The sequence below is a fragment of the Vicugna pacos genome, chromosome X, assembly GCF_048564905.1.
Source record: "Vicugna pacos chromosome X, VicPac4, whole genome shotgun sequence".
Taxonomy (NCBI): domain Eukaryota; kingdom Metazoa; phylum Chordata; class Mammalia; order Artiodactyla; family Camelidae; genus Vicugna; species Vicugna pacos.
The window spans coordinates 79,455,906-79,480,227 of NC_133023.1; the positions used below are offsets into that span (position 1 = coordinate 79,455,906).

Sequence of the window (24,322 nt, forward strand, 5' to 3'; positions counted from 1 at the left end):
AGAAACATACCTTTAACAGATGGGTGAGTGACTTATACACACAGGGCTCAGCCCAGGAATGCCTAGCTGCTTCAGTAAAAGCCAAGACTGCACCGAGTGGACGCCACCATAGACAGGATCCCTGGCTCTCTCTCTAGGGCAGCCTATTGTCACAGGGTAAGTGTTTGTGCCGTGGTTATTCCACGTATTAGAGCTGATGAATGGGAATGCTGTTATCCCCTGACCAGAGAAGATGGGGAAGCCTAGCTCTCCGGCTACCCTGGTCTCACTGTTCCTTTTCCCTCGAGGCTGCAGCAGCAGGAGAAGTCAAATTTAAACACATCTGGAATGACTATTCTTGCCTAAGGGCTTACTCAGTTAAAGGAAAAAGGATCTGCTCTTAGTTCCCCCTTTGGAGCTAGGAGTTTAGTCTGTAACCACACTAAAACACCCTGCCAGGACAAGGTTCCAGGCGTTATTTTCTCAGGGACAGCTCTGGCCCTGCATCTGCCAACAGTACCCCCTGGCCCTGCTCCACAGGGCAAGTCGCCATTCCTTTGCTCAAGACTGGAAACAGAACAGGGCCCATCCCTTTGGCCCCAGTTGCAGATGACCTTTGGCCTAGTTTGGAGACTGGGAAACAGCAGTTACATACAGTGAATGTGGTATGAGGCACAAATGGGAGTGGCCTGATTCTTTCAACACTTTCGAGATCATCTACAAATTGATCTTTCTCATCAGTTGTATCTTGAACACCCACTCCATACAGAGTGCATGTTCACACTTATGTCCTCATATCCCTCCAAGACACACACACCCACACCCATAAAGCTCTCTTCATGAATCAATGTTTCCATTGATTGTGTTTCAGTGTGCCTCCAGAAAATGGAAGTGGAGAGCAACAGTTAATGCCTACCTGGAAACAAATTCTGGAAATCAGAAAGCCATGGATAAGACTCTTTCCCAGTCAAATGATGGCTCCTGGAGTCAACAGTCTGTACCTGTCACAGGGCAGGAGCTGCTGTGAGTCTAGAGTTGAAGGTTCCTCCTGCTTTGAAACTCAATGCCCTTGGCAGAGCAGAGAGGTGGGCTCCGGATCAGCAGGAGAAGAGAAGCCACATTCCCTCCACCCTTTTGTCAGCTGACCTCTGTCCCAATGGGAGAGCCCCCCAGAGGGCAGCAGTCAGACCAGAAGCAGGGAGGAGCCAGGCAGCTTCTAAAAGATTCATTGTCTCCTCTTCCTCTCCATTCACCCTACAGATAGCCATGTCTAAGTGGTTGTCATCTTAGAAAAACATCCTGTGGTCTATAAGGACATGTTCTGCTTCTTTAGAACCACCCCCCCAACACCCCCCACCCCTGCCTATTTTGAGCCAACATAATTTACAATTCCCAGAAATGCCTGAGAAGCAGTGTACGCACTTCTGGTGCCAAGCCTGACTGGTTTTACAGATTTTCATTTAGCAGGTGTCTGTTGCTAAATCAGTAGCAGCTGTTAATTGCTTTTCCTCCCTCAAACCTTCAGACAGAATGAAACATCTGGTACTCGTTGTCTCACTTCAGGTTAAAATCAGATACCTTATCATTCCTCCTTTGGGTTCCATTTTTATTAAAAAGCTGTCAGCTAATGCCTGGAACAGGGAGCAGAGAGCAAGCCTGCCCCAGAGGAAGGGGAATGATTCTAAGGGCAACCCAGCAGGCTGAGGCTGCCTCTGGTTCCCAGACTGCATGCACAGATGCAGGGTGGCTAGGGCACCAGTCCCCACAAGGTGGAGCTTTAAGCCCATGCCTGGCCAAGTTACTTGGGACTTCATTTCTTGAGCAAGGACTCTCAGGACCTTGCTCCCCCTCTTGCTGACAGCAGCCCTCCCTGCCCTGAATCTGTTCCAGCACCAGCAACCCAACAGCCCAGCTCGTCCTCCTCTCTGGAGGGAAGGGGAAGCCAGGGCAGCAGGGAGGGAGAGAGGAGGGCACCTATTCAATATGCACATGCTTCTGTGGCCATGAATGGGGATCTCAGAAAGAATAAACTATACAGTGCAGGAAATTACAGGATCCTGTCATTTCTAGCTCCAATTTATACCAGTATTCTCTTGCAGCTTTTTGAGCCATATTTTGGTTTTTGATTCCCCCCACCCCCCGCCAAATACCTGTTTGCTGGGCTCCAAATCTGCTTCTTGATTCTAAGCCAAAACTGTTCTTAACAGTACCTTAATAGCAACTCAAGTATTTTAGATTATTAATAATAATCTTACTTAATCTTTATTGAGCACTTACTACTATGCATCAGCCACTGTGGTAAGCACTTTATGTGCATCATCTTATTGAAGATTTAGAAATTGTGACTGTCCTCATTTTACAATATGAAACAGGCTCAGAGAAAGGCTACTGATGTTGTAGAAGACTGGAACTGTGATCTGGCTGGATTAGAAACTTGTGCTCTGCTGACTGGGTATTTGATAATATTAAGGAATTACAGATATTGTCATAGATACGATAATGGCATTATGATTATATATAAAGTGCTTATATTTTAAAGATGTATAATGAAATATCTACAGTTAAAATTACATGAAATTTCTTTTGAAATTATCCAGGTGTGTGTGTGTGGGGGGACGGACAGTGAGGCAGTTTGAGGTGATATGAGGTATACTGATTTAAAAAAAAATGGCTATGAGTTGATATCTAAATGTTTCTCTGAGTTCAGCGAGCAGCTCTAGTAAGTTAATGGAACCTGAGGAGGGGAGTTGTGGAGCCTCCAGTCTATAGCGAGTCAGTCAGATGCACAGGTAACTAATTGGCCTTATGACAGGCATCTCAAGTGGGGACAGTCTTATAGGACTGAGCACTTAACCTGTGGGATCTGATGCTATCTGCTGATAGTATCAGAAGGAGTTAAACTGGAGGACTCCCAGGTGGTATCACACAAATGTTTGGTGTGGGGACCCCCCCAAACACCCCCACAGAGCATCCCATTCAGTGTTTATGTAACAGGGGAGGTGAGAAGAGTACTGGTCTGGGAGTCAGGGACCTGAGTACTGGTCCTAAAGCTGCCACTCCCTGGCTATATGACCTTAGGCTGGTCATTCACCCTTTCTGGGCCTTAAAATTAACGAAATGACACAGGTGAATGAACTACATGAATTTCTCAGGCCCTCCAGAGCCCTAGTTGACTTTTGAACTCAAGTGTTTGAACTTTACCTTTACTGTGATGCAATGTCCTTTCTGTTCCATTGATGTTATCTTTCAGGACCTTTTAGAATATTGAAACTGGCCCCCAACATAGCTTTCATTCCCAGATTTGGGACACAGGCAAATCTGACAGTTCAGTCATCTGTGCCTTCATCTAGATTAGCTCAACAAACCACTAAGCCAGATAACTGTCCTGCCCATAACCAAGTCCACAGTTCTCTAACTGATCATGAGCAACTTGGTCAAAAGACATATTACTGAAACCCAGATCCCCTCTGGCTTTCTCTAATTAACATTTGATTAAGCCTATTGAAATTAAATATGGAAAATTTTTCAATGTACGGGAAGGGGGATCCACGTGAGCTCCTGGTCCTGTTCCATGGGGCCAGAGACCATCTGCTTCATACACTGTGCCTTAATTTGGCTAGAAACTGTTCTGTATGGGTATAACATGGATCTAGAACTCCCAGAATTCTACCTTTGCTTCTTTTCAAAAATCAAAATCGCTATTCAACCTTAGTTTGGGGCACCTTGCCTATTTATGCTTTAGGATTTTCAAATTCACCTGCAGTGGATTTCAGGTCTTAACTTTTTTTTTCACTTTCTTTTTTTATTGAGGTGTAACTTATATATAGTAAGGTATACAATATCTTAACTTCTGTCAAGCCCTATATATAGTTTAGGCCTCATTTATAACAGCTGAATGCCTGACTAAAAGACCTCCATCTTTATCAGATATTGTTCCAACCACATCTGTTCGAAGACAGGTCTCCTTAAAGGAAAGAACAGAAGCAGAACAGCTGAGTGGTACTGGGTTGCTTTTTCTTCTTTGCACACTACATATTGGTCATTTTGCTTTCTTTGTCTTGCTTTCCAGGCCTTCTCAGACTTTCACGTGCACACTAATCCCCAGGAGATCTTGTTAAAATGCTGACTGTCATTCTGTAGGTCTGGGATGGGCCCAAGATTATGAATTTCTAACAAGTTCCCATGGGAGGCCAATTCTGCTAGTCTGTGGACCACATTTTGAGTTGCAAGGAGTCAGGGTACAGTGAGGAAGGTGGGGTGGTGTAGTGGAAAGAGAATGGGCTTTGAAAACAGAAACCTGGGTTCTAATTTGCAACTTTGCCACTCACTAGTTGAGTGCCTTTGGCTGGATTGCTTAACTTCTTTGTGTCTCAGTTTACTCCTTTATATAAACGAGATCACCTACATTTCAGGGATGCTGTGAGGATTAATTGAGTTGACAGAGGTAATGAATCTAGCACAGTTCTGGGCACATACAGAGGCCCTCAGTAAATGGTAGCTATTATGGTGAATGTCTGATGATGCCCATTGTTCCCTACCTTTGCTGTTATGAATCCTAAAATTTCAAAATTGCCCACGCCACACCTGGTGAATATCATATTCTAACCCACTGTTATGGACTGCATGTTTCCGTCTCTCTCCCACTGCCCACTCTCCCTCGCCCTGCAATTCACATGCTAAAACCCCAACCCCACAATGTGATGAGATTTAGAGGTGGGGCCTTTAGGAAGTAATTAGATTTAGATGAGGTCATGAGGGTGGGGTCCTCATGGTGGGATTAGTGCTGACATAAGAAGAGACACCAGGGAGCATGAGGGTTTTCTCCCTGCCTTGTGAGGACTCAATAAGAAGGTGGCCATCTACAAGCCAGGAAGAGGGCTCTCACCAGAACCCGCCCAGGCTGGCATCTTGATCTCAAGACTTCTAGCCTCCAGAAGTGTGAGAAATTTCTGTTGTTCAGTCTATGGTTTTGTGATAGCGGTCTGAGCTCACTAATACACCTCCCCTCAGCATACCAGCTATCCAATAAACATTTATTGAGCTCCTACTGTATGCCAGTCCTGAAGTATTTTATTTCCCTCTAGTTCCCTCATGGCAATGCAGTACCACTGTTCCTTAACAGAAACTCTATTAGCATTGGCTGTTCTTTTAAATATGCTTAAGATTCTGCATTTTGAGTGTAGATACTGTAATTTGAACCCCTGAAGTATCACAATGCCTCCTTTGGAAAAAAGTAACATTTCTCACCCTAAGCAATTCCAGACTCTGAATGACTAAATACCTCCACATTAAACAAGATCTTACTACCCTCAGGTCCCCAACAACAGATATTTATTAAAGGACCTCCTCAACCTGACAAGGGCACCTGTGAAAAACCCACAGCTAAAATCATACACAGTGACGAAAGACTGCATGCTTTCCCCTTAAGATAAGAAACAAGACAAGGATTTCCACTCTCACCAATTCTATTTAACATTGTACTAGAAGTTGTAGCCAGGGCAATTGGGTAAGAATAAGAAAAAGAAATATAAAACATCCAGATTAGAAAGGAGAAGTAAAATTATCTCTATTCATACATAACATGACCTTGTCTACAGAAAATCTTAAAAAAATCCACACATACAAAATATTAATAATAAGTTCTGAAAGGTTATAAGGTCAATACAGAAAAAATGAACTGCACTGTAGCAATGAACAATCACAAAATGTAATTAAGAAAGCAATTCTATTTGCAATACCATCAAAAAGAATAAAATACATAGAAATAAATTTAACAAAAGAAGTGTAAAATCTATACTCCAAAATCTATAAAACATCACTGAAAAAAATTAAAGAGCAAAATAAGTAGACATCCTGTGTTCATAGATTGGAAGACTTAATATTGTTAAAATGGATGGCAATATTCCTCAAATTAATCTATAGTTAATGCAACCTCTATCAAAATCCCAGCTGGCTGCTATGCAAAAACGGACAAGATGATCCTAAAAGTCATATGGAAATACAAGGGTCTCAGAGTGCCAAAACAATCTTGGGGAAAAAATGACAAATTTGAAGAACTCAAACTTCTCAGTTTCAAAACTTTCTACAAAGCTACAATAATCATTAAAACAGTGTGGTTCTGGACTCGTCCCCATGGCTGCTGCACCGGAGCCCCACGAGCCCGGGAAGGGGAAGGTTCTTTTTTATTTTATCCTAGCCCTTTAAGCTCCTAGGAATTTTAGATGTCAAAAAACATTCCCTATGCATGGGATTCAATCTTAAGTGACTCATTAGGATCTGCTGCGGCTGGCCTTGGACATTTTTTAACTAGTAGAATTAGAAGAGCATGTGATATTGGAGTATGAGGATTTATCTTGGTGACTTTAGGATGCTGGTTCCATTGAAGGCGTAATTATGCAAAGCTAAGAATCCAGGAAACAATTGCCAGAGAAGGAATTAAAAATAAGATTTTATATGAAAGTACCCACCTTGATTCTGAAATAAAACAAATTAATGGTGGTGGCGGCGGCGGCAGCAATTGAGCAGTCTTGAGCACAGAAAACCCAAATAAAACACTTCAGTGTGAACAGAGTTGAGATCAACTATAGAAAACATTTTACGTACCATAAGAAAGCTTTCACTCAAGTAAATAAAGTATGTGTAAGCTGTAAAAAAAAACAAGAAAACAAAACAGTGTGGCAACTGTATATATATCAATGGAATAGAACTGATGGTGTAGAAATAAACCCTTATGTTTACGTTTGATTGATTTTTGATAAAGGTGACAAGACACTTCAACAGGGAAAAGTCTTTTCAACAAATGGTGCTGGGACAACTAGGTATCCACAGGCAAAAGAATGAATTTGGACCTCTTCCTCATACTATATTTAAAAATTAACTCAGGTCTAAATACAATAGCTAGCACCATGAAACTTTATGAAAACACAGTCGTAAAACTTCATGACCTTGGATTAGACAATAGTTTCTCAGCTATAACACCAAAAGCACAAGCAGCCAGACAAATTAGAGATGAGGCTTCAATGTTTAAAGGTTTTGTCCATCAAAGGAAACTACCAATAAAACGCAAAAACAACCCACAGAATAGGACAAAATATTTCAAATCATATACCTGATGAGGGTCTAGTATCCACCATACATAACTCTTACAAATGAACAATAAAAACTAAATAACCCTCCAAAAATGAGAATGTATTTGAAAGGATATTTCCCCAAAGAAGACATAACAATGGTGAATAAGTACATGAAAAGGTGTTCAACATCATTAGTCATCAGAGAAATGCAAATCAAAACGATGGCGAGATACCACTTCACATCCACTAGGATGGTTATAATAAAAAAATCAGGTAATAAAGAGTGCTGGCAAGGATGCAGAGAAACTGGAACTCTCATATACTGTTAGTGGGAATAAACAGTAGAGCCACTTTTGAAAGCAGCCTGGCAGTTCCTCAAAAGGTTAAGCATGGAGTTAAAATACGACCCAGCAATTCCACTGCTAGGTATATACCCCAAAGCAGACAAACAAATACCTTTACACAAATATTCATATCAGCACTATTCACAATAGCCAAAAGGTGGAAACAACCCAAATGTCCATCAGTGGATGAACGGATAAACCAAACGTGGTATATTGTACAAAGGAATATTATTCAGCCATAAAAAGGAATGAAGTCTTGACACATGCAACAACATGGATGTGAAACAGAGCAGGACCCTGTGGGGTCCTCCTGGGTACAAATCCTTTGTGTTGTTCCCCCCTTTCTTGTTTGTAGGAAATAGACTTCATTCAGTCTCCTTGACCTTCCCTGAGTTCTAAAGAGCAGATTCAAACAGTTGCTATTCAGGGAAGTGAGGGAATACAGAGACAAGGGAGGAACAGTCAAGAAACAATAGTGCAGCCTTGGGGCAGGGTCCTGGTTCCTCCTCAAAGAATATATATAACAATATATTTTTTGTCTGTTTTTATCATTTTATTTATTTACTTATTTTTAACACCTCTATTGTGGTATGATTCCTGTACAGTAAACTACACATATTTCAGATGTACACTTTGATGAATTTTGATAAATGTATGTATACACAAGTGAAACCACTGCCAATCAAGGTTACTAACATTTTCATCACTCCCCAAGAAATGCAAGAAATATACATAACAACATCTTTGAGTTCTTCTGCAGTAACTAAGGCCCCCCATCCAGGTGGAGGATGGGAACTTCAGGCTGAGCACAAGATTCCTGGAGCAGCACCCGGTTACCTAACCGCCAACCAATCAGAAGAGAGTCACACACCCTGCTGCCTGCCCTCACCCCCCATTTTGCCCGTAGAAACTTCCCCCCCCTCAAACCATGGAAGAGTTAAGAGATTTGAGCATGAGTCACCCGTCCTCCTTGCTCAACCCTGCAACAAACCTTTCTCTGCTTCAAACTCCAGCGTTTCAGTTTATTTGGCTTCACTATGCATTGGGCACACAAACTTTTGCTGGGTAACAGATGAACTTCAAAACTTTATGCTAAGTGAAAGAAGTTAGCCAGAAAAGGCTACATATTGTATGATTCCATTTACATGACATGTTCGGAACAGGCAAATCCATAGAGACAGAAAAGTAGATGAGCGGTTGCCAGGGTCTGGAGAGGGGAGAGCAGGTGGCGGGGGGTGGGGGGTGTCCAATGCTTTTTGTGGTAAATGATTAAACAATCTAATATTAAATACTGGTGATGGTTGCACAACTCTAAATCATTGAATTGTACACTCTAAAAGGATAAAATTTTGGTATGTAAATTATGTCAATTAAACCCCCCTCAAAATAAAAAACAGACTGAAGGGAGGGAAAACAAGGCACAGATTCATTAGCATTTTGAAATGTTCAAAGTTCTTTGCTAACTCTTCTTTATCTTGTTATCTGCTACCTTTTCTTTATTTTTTTTTTGTTTGTTTTAAAAAAAAATGGAACTCTTCACGAATTTGCGTGTCATCCTTGGGCAGGGGCCATGCTAATCTTCTCTGTATCGTTCCAATTTTAGTATATGTGCTGCCGAAGCGAGCACTGCTACCTTTTCTTTATAATATTCCTGTGAGTTAGAGAGAGCAGATATCACTAATCCCATTTGACAAATGGGGAAACTGACACTTGATGAGGTGAAATGAACTTGGTCAAAGCCCCAAGCCCCAGCCAGAGGCAGCATGGGACCTGAACGGGGCACACAGCAGCGCGGCCCTGGCAGCACGCTAGAATTGCCTGTGAAGCTTTTCGAAAATAATTACGTTTTGCAATTGGCTCTGGTGATTCTAGTCGTGCAGCAAAGGTTGAAAACCACTGGTCCACAGACAAGAGAATGAACTCACCCACAAGATAAGGCTTTTTTACTGCATAAAGAAATGCTGCTTTGGGGTAGTGGCTCAAGGTTGAGGGAGAAAAGCCAGAGGCTGTGCCTTCTAATCTCATTTTAGAAAAGGAGAACCTAGGCAAAGAACTCTTAAGCTCTGGAAGCAAAAAGGCTACTTCCTGCCATTCTCATTCAAAGCTGCCACTCCCTCCCTGCGCTGGGGGTCTTGGATGTTACTGACAAACCCAAAGGTCTGGACATTTTATTCGAATGGGAAGAAAAACCAGGAGTAGGCAAAATTCACCTGTCAGGAGGGAGGAGAGAGGGCTGGCCAGTTCCCTAACCAAACAGGCTGTCTGGGAAACAAATGCAAAAAAACAAAGGCACTCTTAGTCAATGTGGAAAAGAAATCCTGCTAGGGAATTTTAATCTCACTGGGCAAGGCTAATTCCCAAACAAAGCCTCCTTCACTTCAACATCACCCAGCCTCAGGGAGCTGAGGCCCAAGGCTAACAATCCAACAGCACGTGCCAATAGCAATGCACCTCAATTTCTAAGGTGAGGTTAGGGGGAGTAGTAAGAACAAAAGCATCACTTAAACACTATGTGCCAGGCACTGGGCTAAGTGCCTAAGCTACACATCTCCATTCACCTGAGCACCAATAAGAAAATGAGATCACAAGAGATCGCAGAAGTTGGGTAACTTACCTAAGGTCCCATGGATAAAAGCAGAGGAGCCAGCCACAAAAGCAAGGACAGGCTGGCTTCAGGGTCACCAATTGTACCACTACACTATACTATACTAACTCTTCAACACCCATGCAGAGACAAAAGTACTTTGAAAATACACTGCAAACAATGTGAATAGTTGTCACTGCTCAAAAGTTCTATTCTGGTGTTTTTCTGTATTTTCTTTTTTTTCCACTATGAATATACTACTTTTGTAAAGAAAACAACATTTATACAATTGTAAAGACAGAGGCACAAAAGCCTCATACTCTGTGGTGGTTTGTTTTTTTTTTAATATATTGAAAAATAACCACCTTTTCATGGGTGGTAATTTTTATTTTTTAATTCTACTTTTCTGTATTTCACAATTTTTCATCAGTAAAGATGTCTTTTGTTGTAATTAGGAAAACATTATTTTAAGTGGTTTAAAAAATAATTAACATGGGAAAAATTTCATCTATTTGTCCCTCTGTCTTCACACCGAAGATGTCGTCCTGGACATGTATGCCAAAAATCCCTGGAATTTCTCTGAGTAATACAGAGGTTCAGGTTGATTGACTAACTCATTTACTCTATCTGTGGATACCTACCATGTGCCAGGCGTGGGACCCTGCAAGGGACATACCATGATAAACACTATCCTTGCCCACACAGACTAGTTATGATGCAGTGCTGGGAGCCTGGGGACAGGCTGAATATACAGTCCAACCAGATTATGGAGTACTCAACAGCTACTGTAAAAAAGCTACATCTGTACCTGTGGACAATTAGATTCTACTGTTAGGTTAAAGGAAAACATACTGGAGTAATGTTTATAGTGTGATGCCAATTATGTAGGAAACTTAAACCTGAACAAACCAACAACCCTAGAAATGTGAACATCTTTACGCATTTATGGGCCAAAGAAAAATGTGGAAACCAATACAAGCCTTAAACAGAACTTACCCCGGGGGATAGGATTGAAAGCGGGTGGGGCAAAAAGATTAACTTTCTCTTTATAGTCCTCTGATTAAATGGATTTTCAATGAGCATATATTATTCTTCTAAAAAAAAATCCTGAACGTATAAACAACCTTCCAAATCTCTAATGGATATCGTATAAAATTTCCACAAAGACTTGACTTGGCTTACTACTTGAAAATCAATCTAAATAATGAGGAAAGGGGAAGAAGGAAGCCCATGAGCTTTGGTACTGGAAAGATGGAAGTTCTCGGGCCACTTCTGTCAATTCCTGTGTGTCCCTGTGCAGGTTACTTAAACTTTCTAAGGCTTAATCTGTGATATGGAGGCACTAATGAAACTGGGGCCACCGTCATCTAAATCCCTTAAACTACAGCTTGATAGCCATGTCACCCAAATCTGGGTGACAGTTGTGTTTCCGCAGAGGCACCTGATCCACAGTGGGTGATCAATGTGTTAACAAATAATATCGTGTAACCTGCCCACTATAGATAACAGCAACTGTTGCCTAAGTTGTGTTTTAGGAATATGGAGCTAGTCTTGCCCAGTTCAAACTGGTCAAGACCACCAAACTATACTATGGGCCTGAGAGTGTCTGATGGATGATCTTTTGTTGTCAGAGGGCCAAAAATTCCACCCTCAGGTCATGCTAATGTCACCATTTTCTGAACATGCGTCCCATAAAGAACACATGACTCAGATAGGCTTGCACAGAACACCAATGACTTCACCTTCTTCTCGTCTCCAATAATCTTTCCCCATGCCTCAGACCACCCCATTTCCTTGTCCCATAAATATCCCGAGCTCCTTGCCTGTGGGGAGGTGGATTTGAGACTTGTTCTCCTAAAGTGGCTGCCTCGTGAATAAACTTTTTCTCTGCTGCAAACTTCGGTGTCTCAGCATTTGGCTTGCTGTGCATGGGGCAAACAAACCTGGTTCGGTAACACTCAATACCCATTTCCCAGGGTTTCTGTGAAGATCAAAGACTAATGATTAACAGCTAACACTGACTGAGGGCTTCCTATTTGCCAGATGCTATGCTACATGTTTTACACATAAACTGATTTAATCCTCAGAACAGCTTTAGGAGAGAGGCACTATTATCACCCCCTTATCACAGATGAGAGAACTGAAGCCAATACAAATTAGGTAACTTGGCCAAGTTCCCTCCCTCCCTCCCTCCCTCTACACACACACACACACACACACACACACACACACACACACACACACACACACAGCACACACACACACACACACACACACACACACACACACACACACACACACACACACACACACACACACACCACAGCCAGGGTATGAAGTTGGAGGATCTGATCCCTGAGTTCATACTCTTAACAATGACACTAGGGTGAGATATTTATTTGTATTTGTGAAAGCTTTTCTGATTGCAAAGTCCCATCTACTTGTAAGGAATTCTTAGCAGTGGTAGAAAAGAACAGAAACACACATGAAATCTAAACACTACAAGGGCTAAAAGACACGACAGAAGCAGTGTCACTAAATGTTTTCTGGTGACAGACAAATAAGTGTCAAAGTCTATATATACGAACCGGAGTTCATGACTTTCCATCCTGCTCTTCCAACTCTCAGTAAGGAGTTTACTGTTTCCTACCTCCATGCCTCTGGCCACAGCATTCCCTTAGTTGAACTGTTTCCTTCTGCAATTTGCATGCACACTCTAATTGCCCTTCAAGGCTCAGTTTGGACTTTATTTCTAAATGCAATGACCTCTCCAGGCAGCAGTGCGTTAAACTGCAAAGAACTCGGGTTTAGCTTTAGTTCTTACAAACCACGTAACTCTGAGCAAGTCATTTAGCCTCTCCAAACCTCAGTTTCCTCATAGGTAAAATCAGGTTCTTGTGAGAATTAAATAAGAACGTGTATAAATTACCTGGTACACAGTGGGTGCTCCATAAATGCTAATGTTAATCTAATCCTCTTCCCGTTTTTTTAGAACTTGGAACAATTGCAATTTAGCAATTAAGCCTGAATTGCCTCGCGATGTTCCTTTTCCACAATTTTGACTCTAATATTCTCCTAACATCTCGGGCGTTTATACCTCATCTTTCTAAGTAAACTGCAAGGTCCTTGAGGGCTAGAAATGTATGCTGGTTGCTTTTGCACCCCCTGCAGCATATGGCACAATACTTAACACAGAAAAATGCTCAATAAAAATCTGGATTGACTGCTGCGGCTGGGCTGGATTCATGGAGGATCTAAGACTCTCAAAGATTAATCTTAAAATAAAGGCAGTAATGAGACATATTCTAGGGCAGTCCCCAGAATTTGATTTTGGACCAGAAATCCCGGGCTCTTTCTCAATACGCTCCACATCCTCACACACTTCGCATTCCTCTGATCAGAAACACATTGACCTTTGTAGAAGGTTGAGGCACAATTTTGACCAAGTCGAGTCCTCAGAAAGCTAAGGCCTCTTTTGAAAACAAGCTTTTTATATTTTAAGTACTCTCGAGAAAGCTAAGGGACAGTCTGTCCCTAGTTCAGGTCCAAAACCCAAACTCTAACTTTTTAAAATAGCTCAATTTGCCAGTCACAGAAATAACTTTTCTAGGTCAATTAGCACGTTTCAATGTGCCAATTAGCAAAGAGTGAAATTCTCAAGCCTATTTACATTGGTGACAGTGAAGTTTTCCCAGCAGTGCACATGGGTACAAGGCGTGCCGGCAACAGAGTTACATCCTGAGAACATGGAGATAACAGCTGTGGATGGGGGATAGTCGCCCCAGTGATAAAGAAATCATTACTCACCCCTTCCACTCAGTCTGCATGTTAGGAACACTCAAAAGAACCACCTAACAGAGAAAATGAACTCGGCAAAAGAGGAAAAAGGAACTAACGTAACAGATCAGCATGGATACACAATAATGGGCATTTTTGATAATGAGATAATAATATACTTGAGGCTTTGGGCCTTGAAGAAAGAAGCCTGATGAAAAAAATTACCATTCTTATTACTATTATTCTAGTAGAAGACAGATGGCTGCAAACACAAATATAGGCTGGGCCAGAGTTTTTGGTCTGGGAAGGGGGCTGATACAGTGTCTTACGTTTCTTTTCTGTTTCCAACCTCCCTTGCTCAGAACACTCCACATTCACAAGAAACTGTCATGGGCATTTGAGGGCAAAAGGCACAGAGCTGGGGATGCAGCTTGGGCCCAGTGCATCGTTCTGAGGATGAGCTTTGCAAGGTAAGAGCTGTAACTGAAAGCAAATACGTAACCAAGTTCCATGGGCATCCTACTTGGCTCTCACCTCTTGGCTTTCACTTTCAAGAAGGTGGTTTAGACTGGAATGAATGATATGCTTTGCAAAGTCACAGGCATAAATAAGGAACCCAGCATCACCATCAGGCCAAAAAGCCACTGGCTATATCAAGGTGCTCACAAACAGCACATCTATTCTCCAAGCCATGGACAACTGACAGCTTGGGCTGGGGAATCTCAACATGGGACCCATGGATGGGCTTGAGGGGGGAAGGCGCAGGAGGTGGCGGTCTGTACCACACCTGAAATTGTATGCAAACTTGTCTCTGTGCATCTGGGAAGAAGCTCTAGTCCTCATCCACATCAAAGAAGCCGAAGGAGAGAAGCTAAGAAGCATCTCCAGCATCTTGACTCACTAGTATTCCAACTCACCCTGGAAGGGGGTCTAAAGTCTGAGTCAGGAGACCTGGGTTCTGGGGGCATCCACCTTGGCTTCCTAGGCAAGTCATTTCCATCTAAGTTCCCCCTCTAGAAGATAAAATTAGCCCAGATGGGCTTTCAGCTCTCCACATATCTAATAGTCAATAGTTCCATGATGCATTTCCCCTCCTTCCCTGCAAGAAACAAAGGAGAAATCGCCCTTAAGACATCTCATCTGAAGCCAGAAAGAGACCTACTCTAGAATCCTGGTGGCAAAGAGCACTTACTTGTAATACGGGCCACTGGAATACCCATTCCTTCTTCTAAGGTTTCAGCTTCTAAGATGGAGAATAAGGAGGAACTGGGACCTGGGCATTCTCTAGTTGGTCTGCAAACCCCAGTGTCAATGAGGCATAGATAGGCCAGACACGATAGTACATGGAAATTCAGAGATGACCCCAAATCCTTTAACTGACTGTGGCAACTTCCTCCAGCTCCCTCTCTATCTTTATATATGTGAGTGTATGTATGTCTGTGGTACTGGCATACACACTAATTAGTTCACTTTGTTTTGTTTCCTCATTATTGCTAATGAGAAGAAAAAAGGATTAAAAAGATCAAGGGCCAAGAAGGAAAAGAGGGCAAAGGAGAAGGCGAAAAGTTGACTTCCTGCCTAATTGGATCATCAGGCTTAAAGAGTTGCCTACCTTCCTGTGTCTTATTTTAAGTCAAAATCTGAGCTCAAATAAGGGGTTACAGAACAATAAATCCTGAAGGCCAAGGTAGCCTAGGAGGGGTCCCAACCATTTAAAATAACCAGATCAAAGCCAGTTGTCAAGACAGATACAAATGGAGCCACCACCCTGAGCTTTTATCAGCTTCATTTTAGGAAAAGAGCATCAAGATTATTTACCGGAGTGACTGGAATTGCCAGTTAAGAGAGAACTCATCAAAGAAGTTTCCGTGTTAAGGAAAGTTACTTGGACATTATGGTAAGCGGGCTGGCTATAGCTTGACATTTATTTGGAAAATACAAAGAAATGTCATAACAAATGTAACAGCAAATCTGCCACTGGAGAGGGGAAGACAGGAAGAGGAGGAAAAGGGAAGAAGGAAGGAAGGAAAGGAGGGAGAAGGGGGAGGGGAGGGGAAGGGAAGGGGAGAAGAGAGAAAAGCAGAAGGAGCGAGAAACATGTTTTCTCACAGATCAGTAAAGCTGTAAGGGCTGAATTGTGTCCCCCCGGCCCCCAAATTCATGTTGAAGCCCTAGTACCTCAGAATGGGACTGTATTTGGAGATTAGGGCTTTTAAAGCGTGATTAAGTTAAAATGAGGCCAACAGGGTGGGCTCTAATCCAGTCTGACTGGTGTCCTTTCAAGAAGAGGAAATTTGGACCCACAGAGAGGACGGAAGTGCGTGCCCAGAGAAAAGTCCACGTGAAGAGGCAGCAAGCGGATGGCCACCTGCAGGCCCAGGAGAGAGGATTCAAAGGGAACCAGCCCTGCGGGCACCTTGATCTTGGAGAGAATAACACCACCTTGCCTCATAAGTTTATTGTGAGGATTAAATAAATATCAGTCACGTAAAGCACTTAGCACAGTACTGAGCGCACAGAGCTCAGGAAGTGACAGCTGTGGCTGCTGTTGCTGGAGACGGGACAAGGGCTTAGGGAAACAAGGTCTATAGCTTTCGTGTAATACAGAACTAATTAAAAGAAAACTTCGCCGCCAGCTTTTTAAGTGACTTCAGGTATGTGAATGGGCCTTTGGGGGCCTTTATTATCAAGTTTGCACAATGGGAAGGAATTATAACATCCGTTTATGCTCAGTGGTCCTGTAAGGAGAATACAATTTGGCTTTCCCTGGGGAGCAGGTCCCACTAGGAAGAGAGACACAGGCGACCTGTTTAGAGGAACCATATCCACCTCAACTGATGGCAGAGACCGCTTGGCCAGAGCTGTGGGCTGGAAGCACTCAAATTCAGATCACCAACTCTGTGAGCCCAGGGGGAAATTTTCTGGTGTGCCACATCATCCTGGAATCAGAGAGAACTGCGGAAGATGGAGAAAGCAAGCAGTTTCCTCTCCGCTTGACCTCTCGGATCTCCAGAGAAAACAGTAACAGGGTGACCAGAAAGATGGGATAAGATGGCTTTGGATCCATTCCTCTGCCTTACAGTTACCTCTACAGGCAGGGAGGAACTTGGGCCCCAGCACTGCTCCACCTCCCAGTAAGGAACATGTTTTCAATTCGTTGGACTTGCACCGTTTTTGGGTGTTATCACCTATAGCTCTGAGACCAAGGCAGTTCTGATGCTACAGCTCACCAGGTGCAGTCAGTTAAGTCAAATAATGGGGGGGGGGTTGTAGAAGTGAGAGCCAAACTTCCTGTCAGCTGCCTGAGCTCCCTGACCCCAGCTCACAGGACACCACTGACCTCACCTCTACGTGCCGTACCCAGCATTCCCCTCCACAGGAGCTCACAAGGTCCATCTATGAGGTGCTTTGGACTCCTTGGAAGAAAGGGGCTGGGCCAGATAAGTTCCTGGGGATCCTGTAAAAATGCAGATCCTGATGCAGTAGGTCCTGATGCGAGGTAGAGCCTGCAATTCTGCATTTCTAACAAGCTGCACCCATGCAATGTTGGTCCTGGGACTACACTCTGAGTTACACATTTGGAATAACTTTTTATTATGAGCACCTAGGACACTGATTCTCCGAGAGTGGTCTAAGTGGACTCTGCAATTGGCATCACTTGAGGGCTTGTTATAAATCTTCATTTCCTGTCATCATGGTAGGTCCTCTCAATCAGACCTTCTGCGGATGGGGTCAGCATCAGTTTTTAGCCATTCCCTCAGGTGATTGCTGTGGACGTTCAGTTTCAGAACCATTGCATAAAATTAGTGGTTCTCAACTGCAGCTCCACATTAGAAGGTACTTTTTAAAACACTATGCCCAGGCTGCATCACAGATCAAGAACGCAGACCCTCCAAGGATGGGGTCAGGGCACCTGTGTTGTGTTGTATTGTGTTTTGTTTTCCCATGTTTTTTTTGTTCAACAGTTTGTTTTTGTAAAGTACCCTTAACTGAGCCTGGAACATACTGAGGGTTCGAAATCACTGTTTAGGTGAATGCTTTTTCCTTCAACATCTACTGATGCATCTAGTAAAACAATCAAAAGTGTATACATGAGCATTTGTGCAGAAGGAGTGACTAAATCTTTAGAAAGAGTGAAGTGTAGTTGTGGTTGTAGGATCTGGAAGCTTGGGCTCCACTCCTAACTCTGTCACTTAGAATTCATGTGACTCCCTGAACGTCAGTATCCTCCTCTGTAACAAGAGGCCATAATACTTGCCCTTACACAACATAGTATCTGCCTCTCACAACTGTTATGTGGAAAGACCTTGTAAACCATAAAATGCTGTCCAAAGAGGAAAGATTATCATTTTGAGATTTAAACTACAATATTAATGCATGAGGCAAATTTAAGTCATTAAAACTGAAAGCAGTAGGAAGGATTTCATAGGTGATTTCTTTTTTCTTTTTTTTTGTGGGGAGGAGGTAATTGGGTTTATTTATTTCTAGAGGAGCTACTGAGGATTGAACCCAGGACCTTGTGCATGCTAAGCATGTGCTCTACCACTTGAGCTATGCCCTCCCCGTCCCTGAGCTTTCCAACGTGGCCTGCTAATCCCTCCACAGCCCCACATGTGGAAGCAAGACGACAGGGCCCTGCCATCCCAGCCCTGAGGCCCCTGCTTCTCTCTGTGCTGGTTCATCACCCAAGGCCTGCCAGCCACAGTGGGATTCTACCTGCCAGCCACTACGGGGTGGGTGTGGGCCAGACTGCCCTGTGGGTTTGGGGGAATGGGGAAAAAATCTACTTCTTGCCCAAAGGGGCCCTTGGCAAAGCAGACAGGCTTTGATGCTCCCCAGCAGATTATTCTGGACCAATGTGGCTTGGTCCACACCAGAGGCCCTTAGAACACTCAGAAACCTCTGTCTAATGTGAGAGGTCCCCCACCCCCCTTCAATCCAACAAACCCTTCCAAGAGCTTCTCTAGATTTTTGTGGTCTGTTCTGGTTCTGGCCTAGACCCTTATTAAAGCCCCAGGGTTCCACAAAATACTCTCACCCCCATCAAGCTCCACTGCATTGAAACAGGCCTGCATCAAACCTCAACACTAAATATGTAGATATTAAACTCACATGGGGGGGTAGGGAATTAAGAGGTACAAACTACTGTGTATAAAATAAGCTACAAGGATATATTATATAGCACAGGGAATAGAGCCAACATTTTATAATAACTTTAAATGGATTCAATCTATTAAAATATTGAATTACTATGTTGTACACTTGAAACTAATATAATATTGTAAATCAGCTATACTGTAATAAAAATTATAAATAAAATAAAAATTATAAATAAATAAAAACTCACTTGGGCACATGAGCTAAGGATGAAGATAAGCACTGGATATATAGAGGCAAGCGAATACTGTTTTTTAATTTTTTTTTAATGGAGGTACTAAGGATTAAACCTAGGACCTCATGCATGCTAAGCACACACTCTACCACCAAGCTATACCCTCCCCCTGAGCAAATACAGTTTTGTATGTTGCTGGTACATTCCTAAAAGAGGCTACTTACCAGCCGCGTATTTACCACAGGAAACAGCAGGGCCAAGAGAGCTCCATTCAACATGTGCATCTGTAGCCTGGAGAGACAAAAAGATACAGTGCAGGTCACACTCTGACTCTGATGCCAAGGCAGACAAAAATGTGTCAGGTTATGCCATGCCAGATGGGAGAGCGTGGAAACAAGTGGCTGTCTGTGTAAAACGGCGCCAGAGTTGGCACACATGCATAATACATTAAAAGCAGCATATTTTGCATTAACCAAAATGTTCTGAAGAGCACCACCACTGCCTCAAAATCCCCCACTTTGTGAACACGCTTTGCTTACAACACTTCATTGCATAATGAGATCTGGGCTCCCTAAACATTTGCTCAGTCCCAATCTCAGCTCCAACTGCTGCAGCTCAGGCGGCAGCCAGGTGCTGGGTTATTACAGTAGGGACCTGTTTCTTAGAACATGGCTGCTGATTTACCCAATGCTCTTCCCCACACAGAGACCTGGGCATAAAAAGGCTAGCTTGTACAATCGAGGGAGCCAACTGCAGTGTTTTGCAGACTCACTCCCCTACTTTCTTAGAAATACCTTCAGGGGCTGCTGTGGGAGGTGGGGAGGGCAGAAGTGACAGCCGTCCAAGCTTTCTTTGATCTATTTTGCATACTGAGTTCTGTGACTTTTAAAGCAAAACAAAAAAGAAAAAGGGGGAAAAAAAGAGGAAGAAGAAAACCACTGCTGCTCAGCCTTGGGTAGTGATACTGTTTCCCAATACCAGACTTATTAAAACACATGCTAGGAATCCTTTATAAGTTAAGAACAAGCAAATCAAGAACAAACTCTGCTTTTGCGAGCTATGGGGATGGATTTGAGCAGCTTCCTCCATTGTTCAAGGCAAATGGTCCTTTACTATTGAGGAAGAAGCAAGGAATGACAGTCTGTTCCTCCCAGAGAAAAGCTAATTTGTTGGGTCACGTACAACCAGCACTCAGCCAACGTGGCTTTTAGACCTTAAGACACTAGCTGGCTCACCCTTGAGCTGTCTCTCTTACACACACTCACATGCAGCCCAGCCATCCCAGGATCTCTCCTATGCCCTGACTGGAACCTAGAAGACCCCCTCCAACTTTAGCTCCTCTCTTGGGCTTACAGACGTGTGCCTAAGACTAACAGCCCTTGTTAGAAGGAGCCTCAAGAGAACAGCACAGAAGCCCCAAGACTGCTCTTCATTTCCCCCAGTTTGCTTCTTATCACTGCTCATTGTTACCAATGCTGTGATGATGGTGATGATGTGCACTTAACGTATTCCAGGCAAATATCAAATTAACTGCTTTACGTAAACTCTCTTGCTGAATTTTTACTGCAATCTTATGAGATGGGTACCTTTATTTTTTCCATTTTGTGCATGAGGAAACCGGGTTCAGAAGTAAAGTGACTCATCAACACCACATATAGGACAGTAGTAGAGCCAAGATGCAAACCCAGGTTTATCTGACTCCAGCCCCAAACTCTTATACCACCTCCTTCATCCCCTTCCCAAGCTTAATGAGCTTTCAGAGGATGACTGAGGGGAGGATGCTCTTAGGCCAGGTTAGGCCACCAGTCCTCTAATTTAACAGGGCTTAGCTTCATCCATAAAAGGGTAGAGGCACACCATTGCAATTTCACTCCTGCTTGTCTGAGTTGGCTAGGCTACTATGCTTTTACAACAGGGTCGTTCTAGGGGGCATCCCATGCTCTGAGAAACTGATGGTTGAAAATCCTGGCTCAAGCCTCAATACCTGGATCAAGGGTCATTAACAGCCATTCTAGGCCTGCAATGAGGTAGAATGTGGCCTAATTCTGCCCCTGAACCCTCCTACATGACAGCCCCAGCCTAAACACTCACCCTGGGAGAGGAAAACAGTCTCACCACCGGCCCAGGTAAAGCTGAACTCTAGTGCCAGCCTTTGCCATTGGCTTTAAAAGAATGCTGACATTTACACAAGGCCAAGTAAATATTTAGGTACCAAAAGTTAAATCTTGAGGGTGATGGAACTGACCCCAAAAGTCTATGGAAGGCCAAAGAAAAGGAAGCTAAAACCAACATCAAGTTTCAAAATGACTACGAAATTCCAAGACAAAGACAAGCTTTGTTCTAGGTCCTCAAAACTCAGTTCCACAAGCTGCATATATCCCAAAGGGTGAATTATCCTTAATACATAAAAAAGCCTTGCATATCAATAATTACAAAAACACCTGACATACATCGAGCAGTTCCATGGGCCAATCACTGGGTGAAGTAGTCAAATGCATCATCTCATTTAATCCTCAGTTTTTATTATAATCAATATCACCTTCTTCAATTTCAGAGCTGAGAAAATCAAAGCACTAAGTGATTAAGTGACTTGCCCAAGATCAAAGAGATAATGAGTGAAAGAGGGAGAAGTCACACTCAGAGCTCACCAAGTTTTAAGCCTGTGTTTTTGCCACTGTACTCTGCACTTCAAATCTAAGACATGAACATTACACATCTTCTCTCTCTCTCTCTCTCTCTCTCTCTCTCTCTCTCTCTCTCTGTGTGTGTGTGTGTGTGTGTGTGTGTGAGACAGCAGACCAGGTAGGAAAAATGTTCTGGAATGCCCACGGGGCAGGAAAAGTCATACCTAAGAGCAATGGAACCCCTTGTGTGTTTGGTGGTAAAACTGCCCCAATTACACCACTGCACTGCCCTCTACAGACCCAGGGCACAGGCCAACAGGTAAATGACCACACCAGAGGCAAAGCTTTTTTTTTTTTTTTTTTTTGCTTTATACCCTCTGCAGCCTGCCACTCAGACTTCTATTGGGTATTGGAAATGGAAAATTAGCCACTAGAAAGTCCAGTGAGAGTTCCCTCCTCTGTACAATGAGAACAGTAATAGTACCAACTCACAGAATTATTATAAGGACTTGATACGTATAAAGTGCTTAGAACAGTACATGGCATATAATAAGACTCAAACACACGTTTCTTAAATAAATGGTGAAGAGCTCACCTAAGAGCCACAAGATTAAAAGGGGATGGGGATCATGAATCATGTGGGAAAGTCAAACTGTTTTAAAAATTCCAAGTGTGAAAAGAGGTGCAGAGAGAACAAAAGGACAGATTAAAGGCCAGAGCCAAAGAGTAGAGCTTGGAGAGGGACTCCAGGTCAGTTAGTCAAGCTCATAAATCTTCTTTGTGCTGGCTCAAAGACTTGGCCATTACCATTGTCACAAATATTTTGTCGGCTTGTTTATTTCTGTGTAGGATACTCTGCTAAGTTAGCTCAGTTGGTAGGAACCTGGGGCAATATGGCAAGTGTTACCAGTGTTACTGTGGTGATCATTTCACAACATACACAAATATCAAATCATTATGTTATACACCTGAAACTAATATAATGTTATATGTCAATTATATCTCAGTTTAAAAAAAGAATTGGCAGTTAAAACCTTCTAAATAAAATGCAGATGGTTTCAGTGACCAATTCTACCAAATATTTATATAATCTTGTCCAGAAAAATAGAACAGAAGAAAATATTTCTCAACTCATTTTATGAGGCTATTACTACCCAGACACCAAAACTAGAAAGGAGTGGGGGAGGGGGGAGGGGGAGGGGAAGGGAGGGGGAGGGGAAAGGAGGAGGAGGAGGAGGAGGAAAGCAAAAACTGAACTAATTATCCCTTGTGAACACAGACACAAAAATCCTCAATAAAATCTTAGCAAATCTACTGTAGCAATAATAAAAAGAACAGGATTCTATGACCAAGTGGGATTTGTCCTGGTTGATTCAATATATGAAATTCAATTAATGAATTCTACCAAATTAACAATATAAAGAATAAAAAGTGTATGCTCATATCAATTGATACAGAAAAGGCATTTGTCAAAATTCAACATCTATTCATGATTTTTTAAAAAAATCAACAAACTAGCAATAGGAGGGAACTTCCTCAACCTGATAAAGAACACCTAAAAAATACTACACTCAAAATCATACTTAATGATGAAAGACTGAATGCTCCCTCTACTAATATCAGGAACAAGACAAGGATGCCCACTCTCAGCACTCCAATTCAACATTATACTGGTAGTCTTAGCCAGTGCAATAAGGCAACAAAAATAGTAGAGATTGGAAAGAAGGATATAATACTATCCCTTCTTGCAAAGAATTATTACATGTGCAGAAAATCTCAAGGAATCAACAAAAAAAGTTCCCAAAACACATGATTATAGGATGACTGCAGGATTTCAAGGTCAACACACAAACATCAGTAATATTTCTACATTGTAGCAGTGTAAAATTAGAAACCGATTTTTAAAAAAATCCCCCAAAACTAAAATACTTCGGTATAAATCTAACAAAATATGTACAGAATCTCTATGCCGAGAACTGGAAAAATATTGATTAGAGAAATCAAAGACCTAAAGAAAGAGAATGACGTATCATGTTCAAGGATTGAAAGGCTCAATATAGAAAAGATGTCAATTATCACCAAAATGATCTATAGATTCAATGCAAGTCTGTGCAAAACCCCAGCAGGATATTTTGTGGATATAGGTGAAGTGACTCAAAAATGTATACGGAAGGGCAAAGAAAGTAGAGCAGCTAAAATAATTTTGAAAAAGTAGAAGATGAAAGAATCAGACTACCTGATTTTAAGGCTTACTATATAAAATTATAGCAATCAAGACAATGTACTATTGGCCAAGAAAAGACGTATCAGTGAAACAGAATAACCCAGAAATAGACCCACATTGACAGAGTAATTTGATTTTTCATCAAAAGCTTTAAAGGCCAGAAGGCAGTGAGTTAAAGTGCTAAAATGAGAGAACAAAACAAAACACTGTCAACCAAGAATTCTGTATCCAACACTACTATTCTTCAAAATAGAGAAATTAAGACATTTCCAGAAAAGCAAAACCTGAGGGAGGTTTGTTATGATTTGACCTGTCTTGTAAGAATTGCTAAAGGGACTCCTTCAGGTTGAAATGAAAAGACACCAGACAGTAACTCAAAAAACCACAT

General features: G+C 42.4%; 1 protein-coding gene and 1 non-coding gene across 10 annotated transcripts in view; both read right to left on the reverse strand.

The window, feature by feature from the left end:
- Positions 1-24,322, reverse strand: part of TMEM164 (transmembrane protein 164) — a 148,352-nt gene that overhangs the window by 47,068 nt on the left and 76,962 nt on the right. For 8 of the 9 annotated variants that reach the window (XM_031675463.2, XM_072956812.1, XM_072956817.1 and 5 more), the window contains one exon: positions 19,311-19,377. In XM_031675463.2, the coding sequence (XP_031531323.1) occupies positions 19,311-19,370 (60 nt within the window). In that variant the 5' untranslated portion in view covers positions 19,371-19,377. Of the gene's footprint in view, positions 1-16,549; positions 16,694-17,094; positions 17,212-19,310; positions 19,378-24,322 lie in introns of those variants that run through there. The other variant, XM_072956814.1, reaches the window with a different exon arrangement.
- LOC116279366 (U6 spliceosomal RNA) lies at positions 8,914-9,020 on the reverse strand. The gene has a single exon (XR_004188724.1). It is a non-coding gene; the product is annotated as a U6 spliceosomal RNA (small nuclear RNA).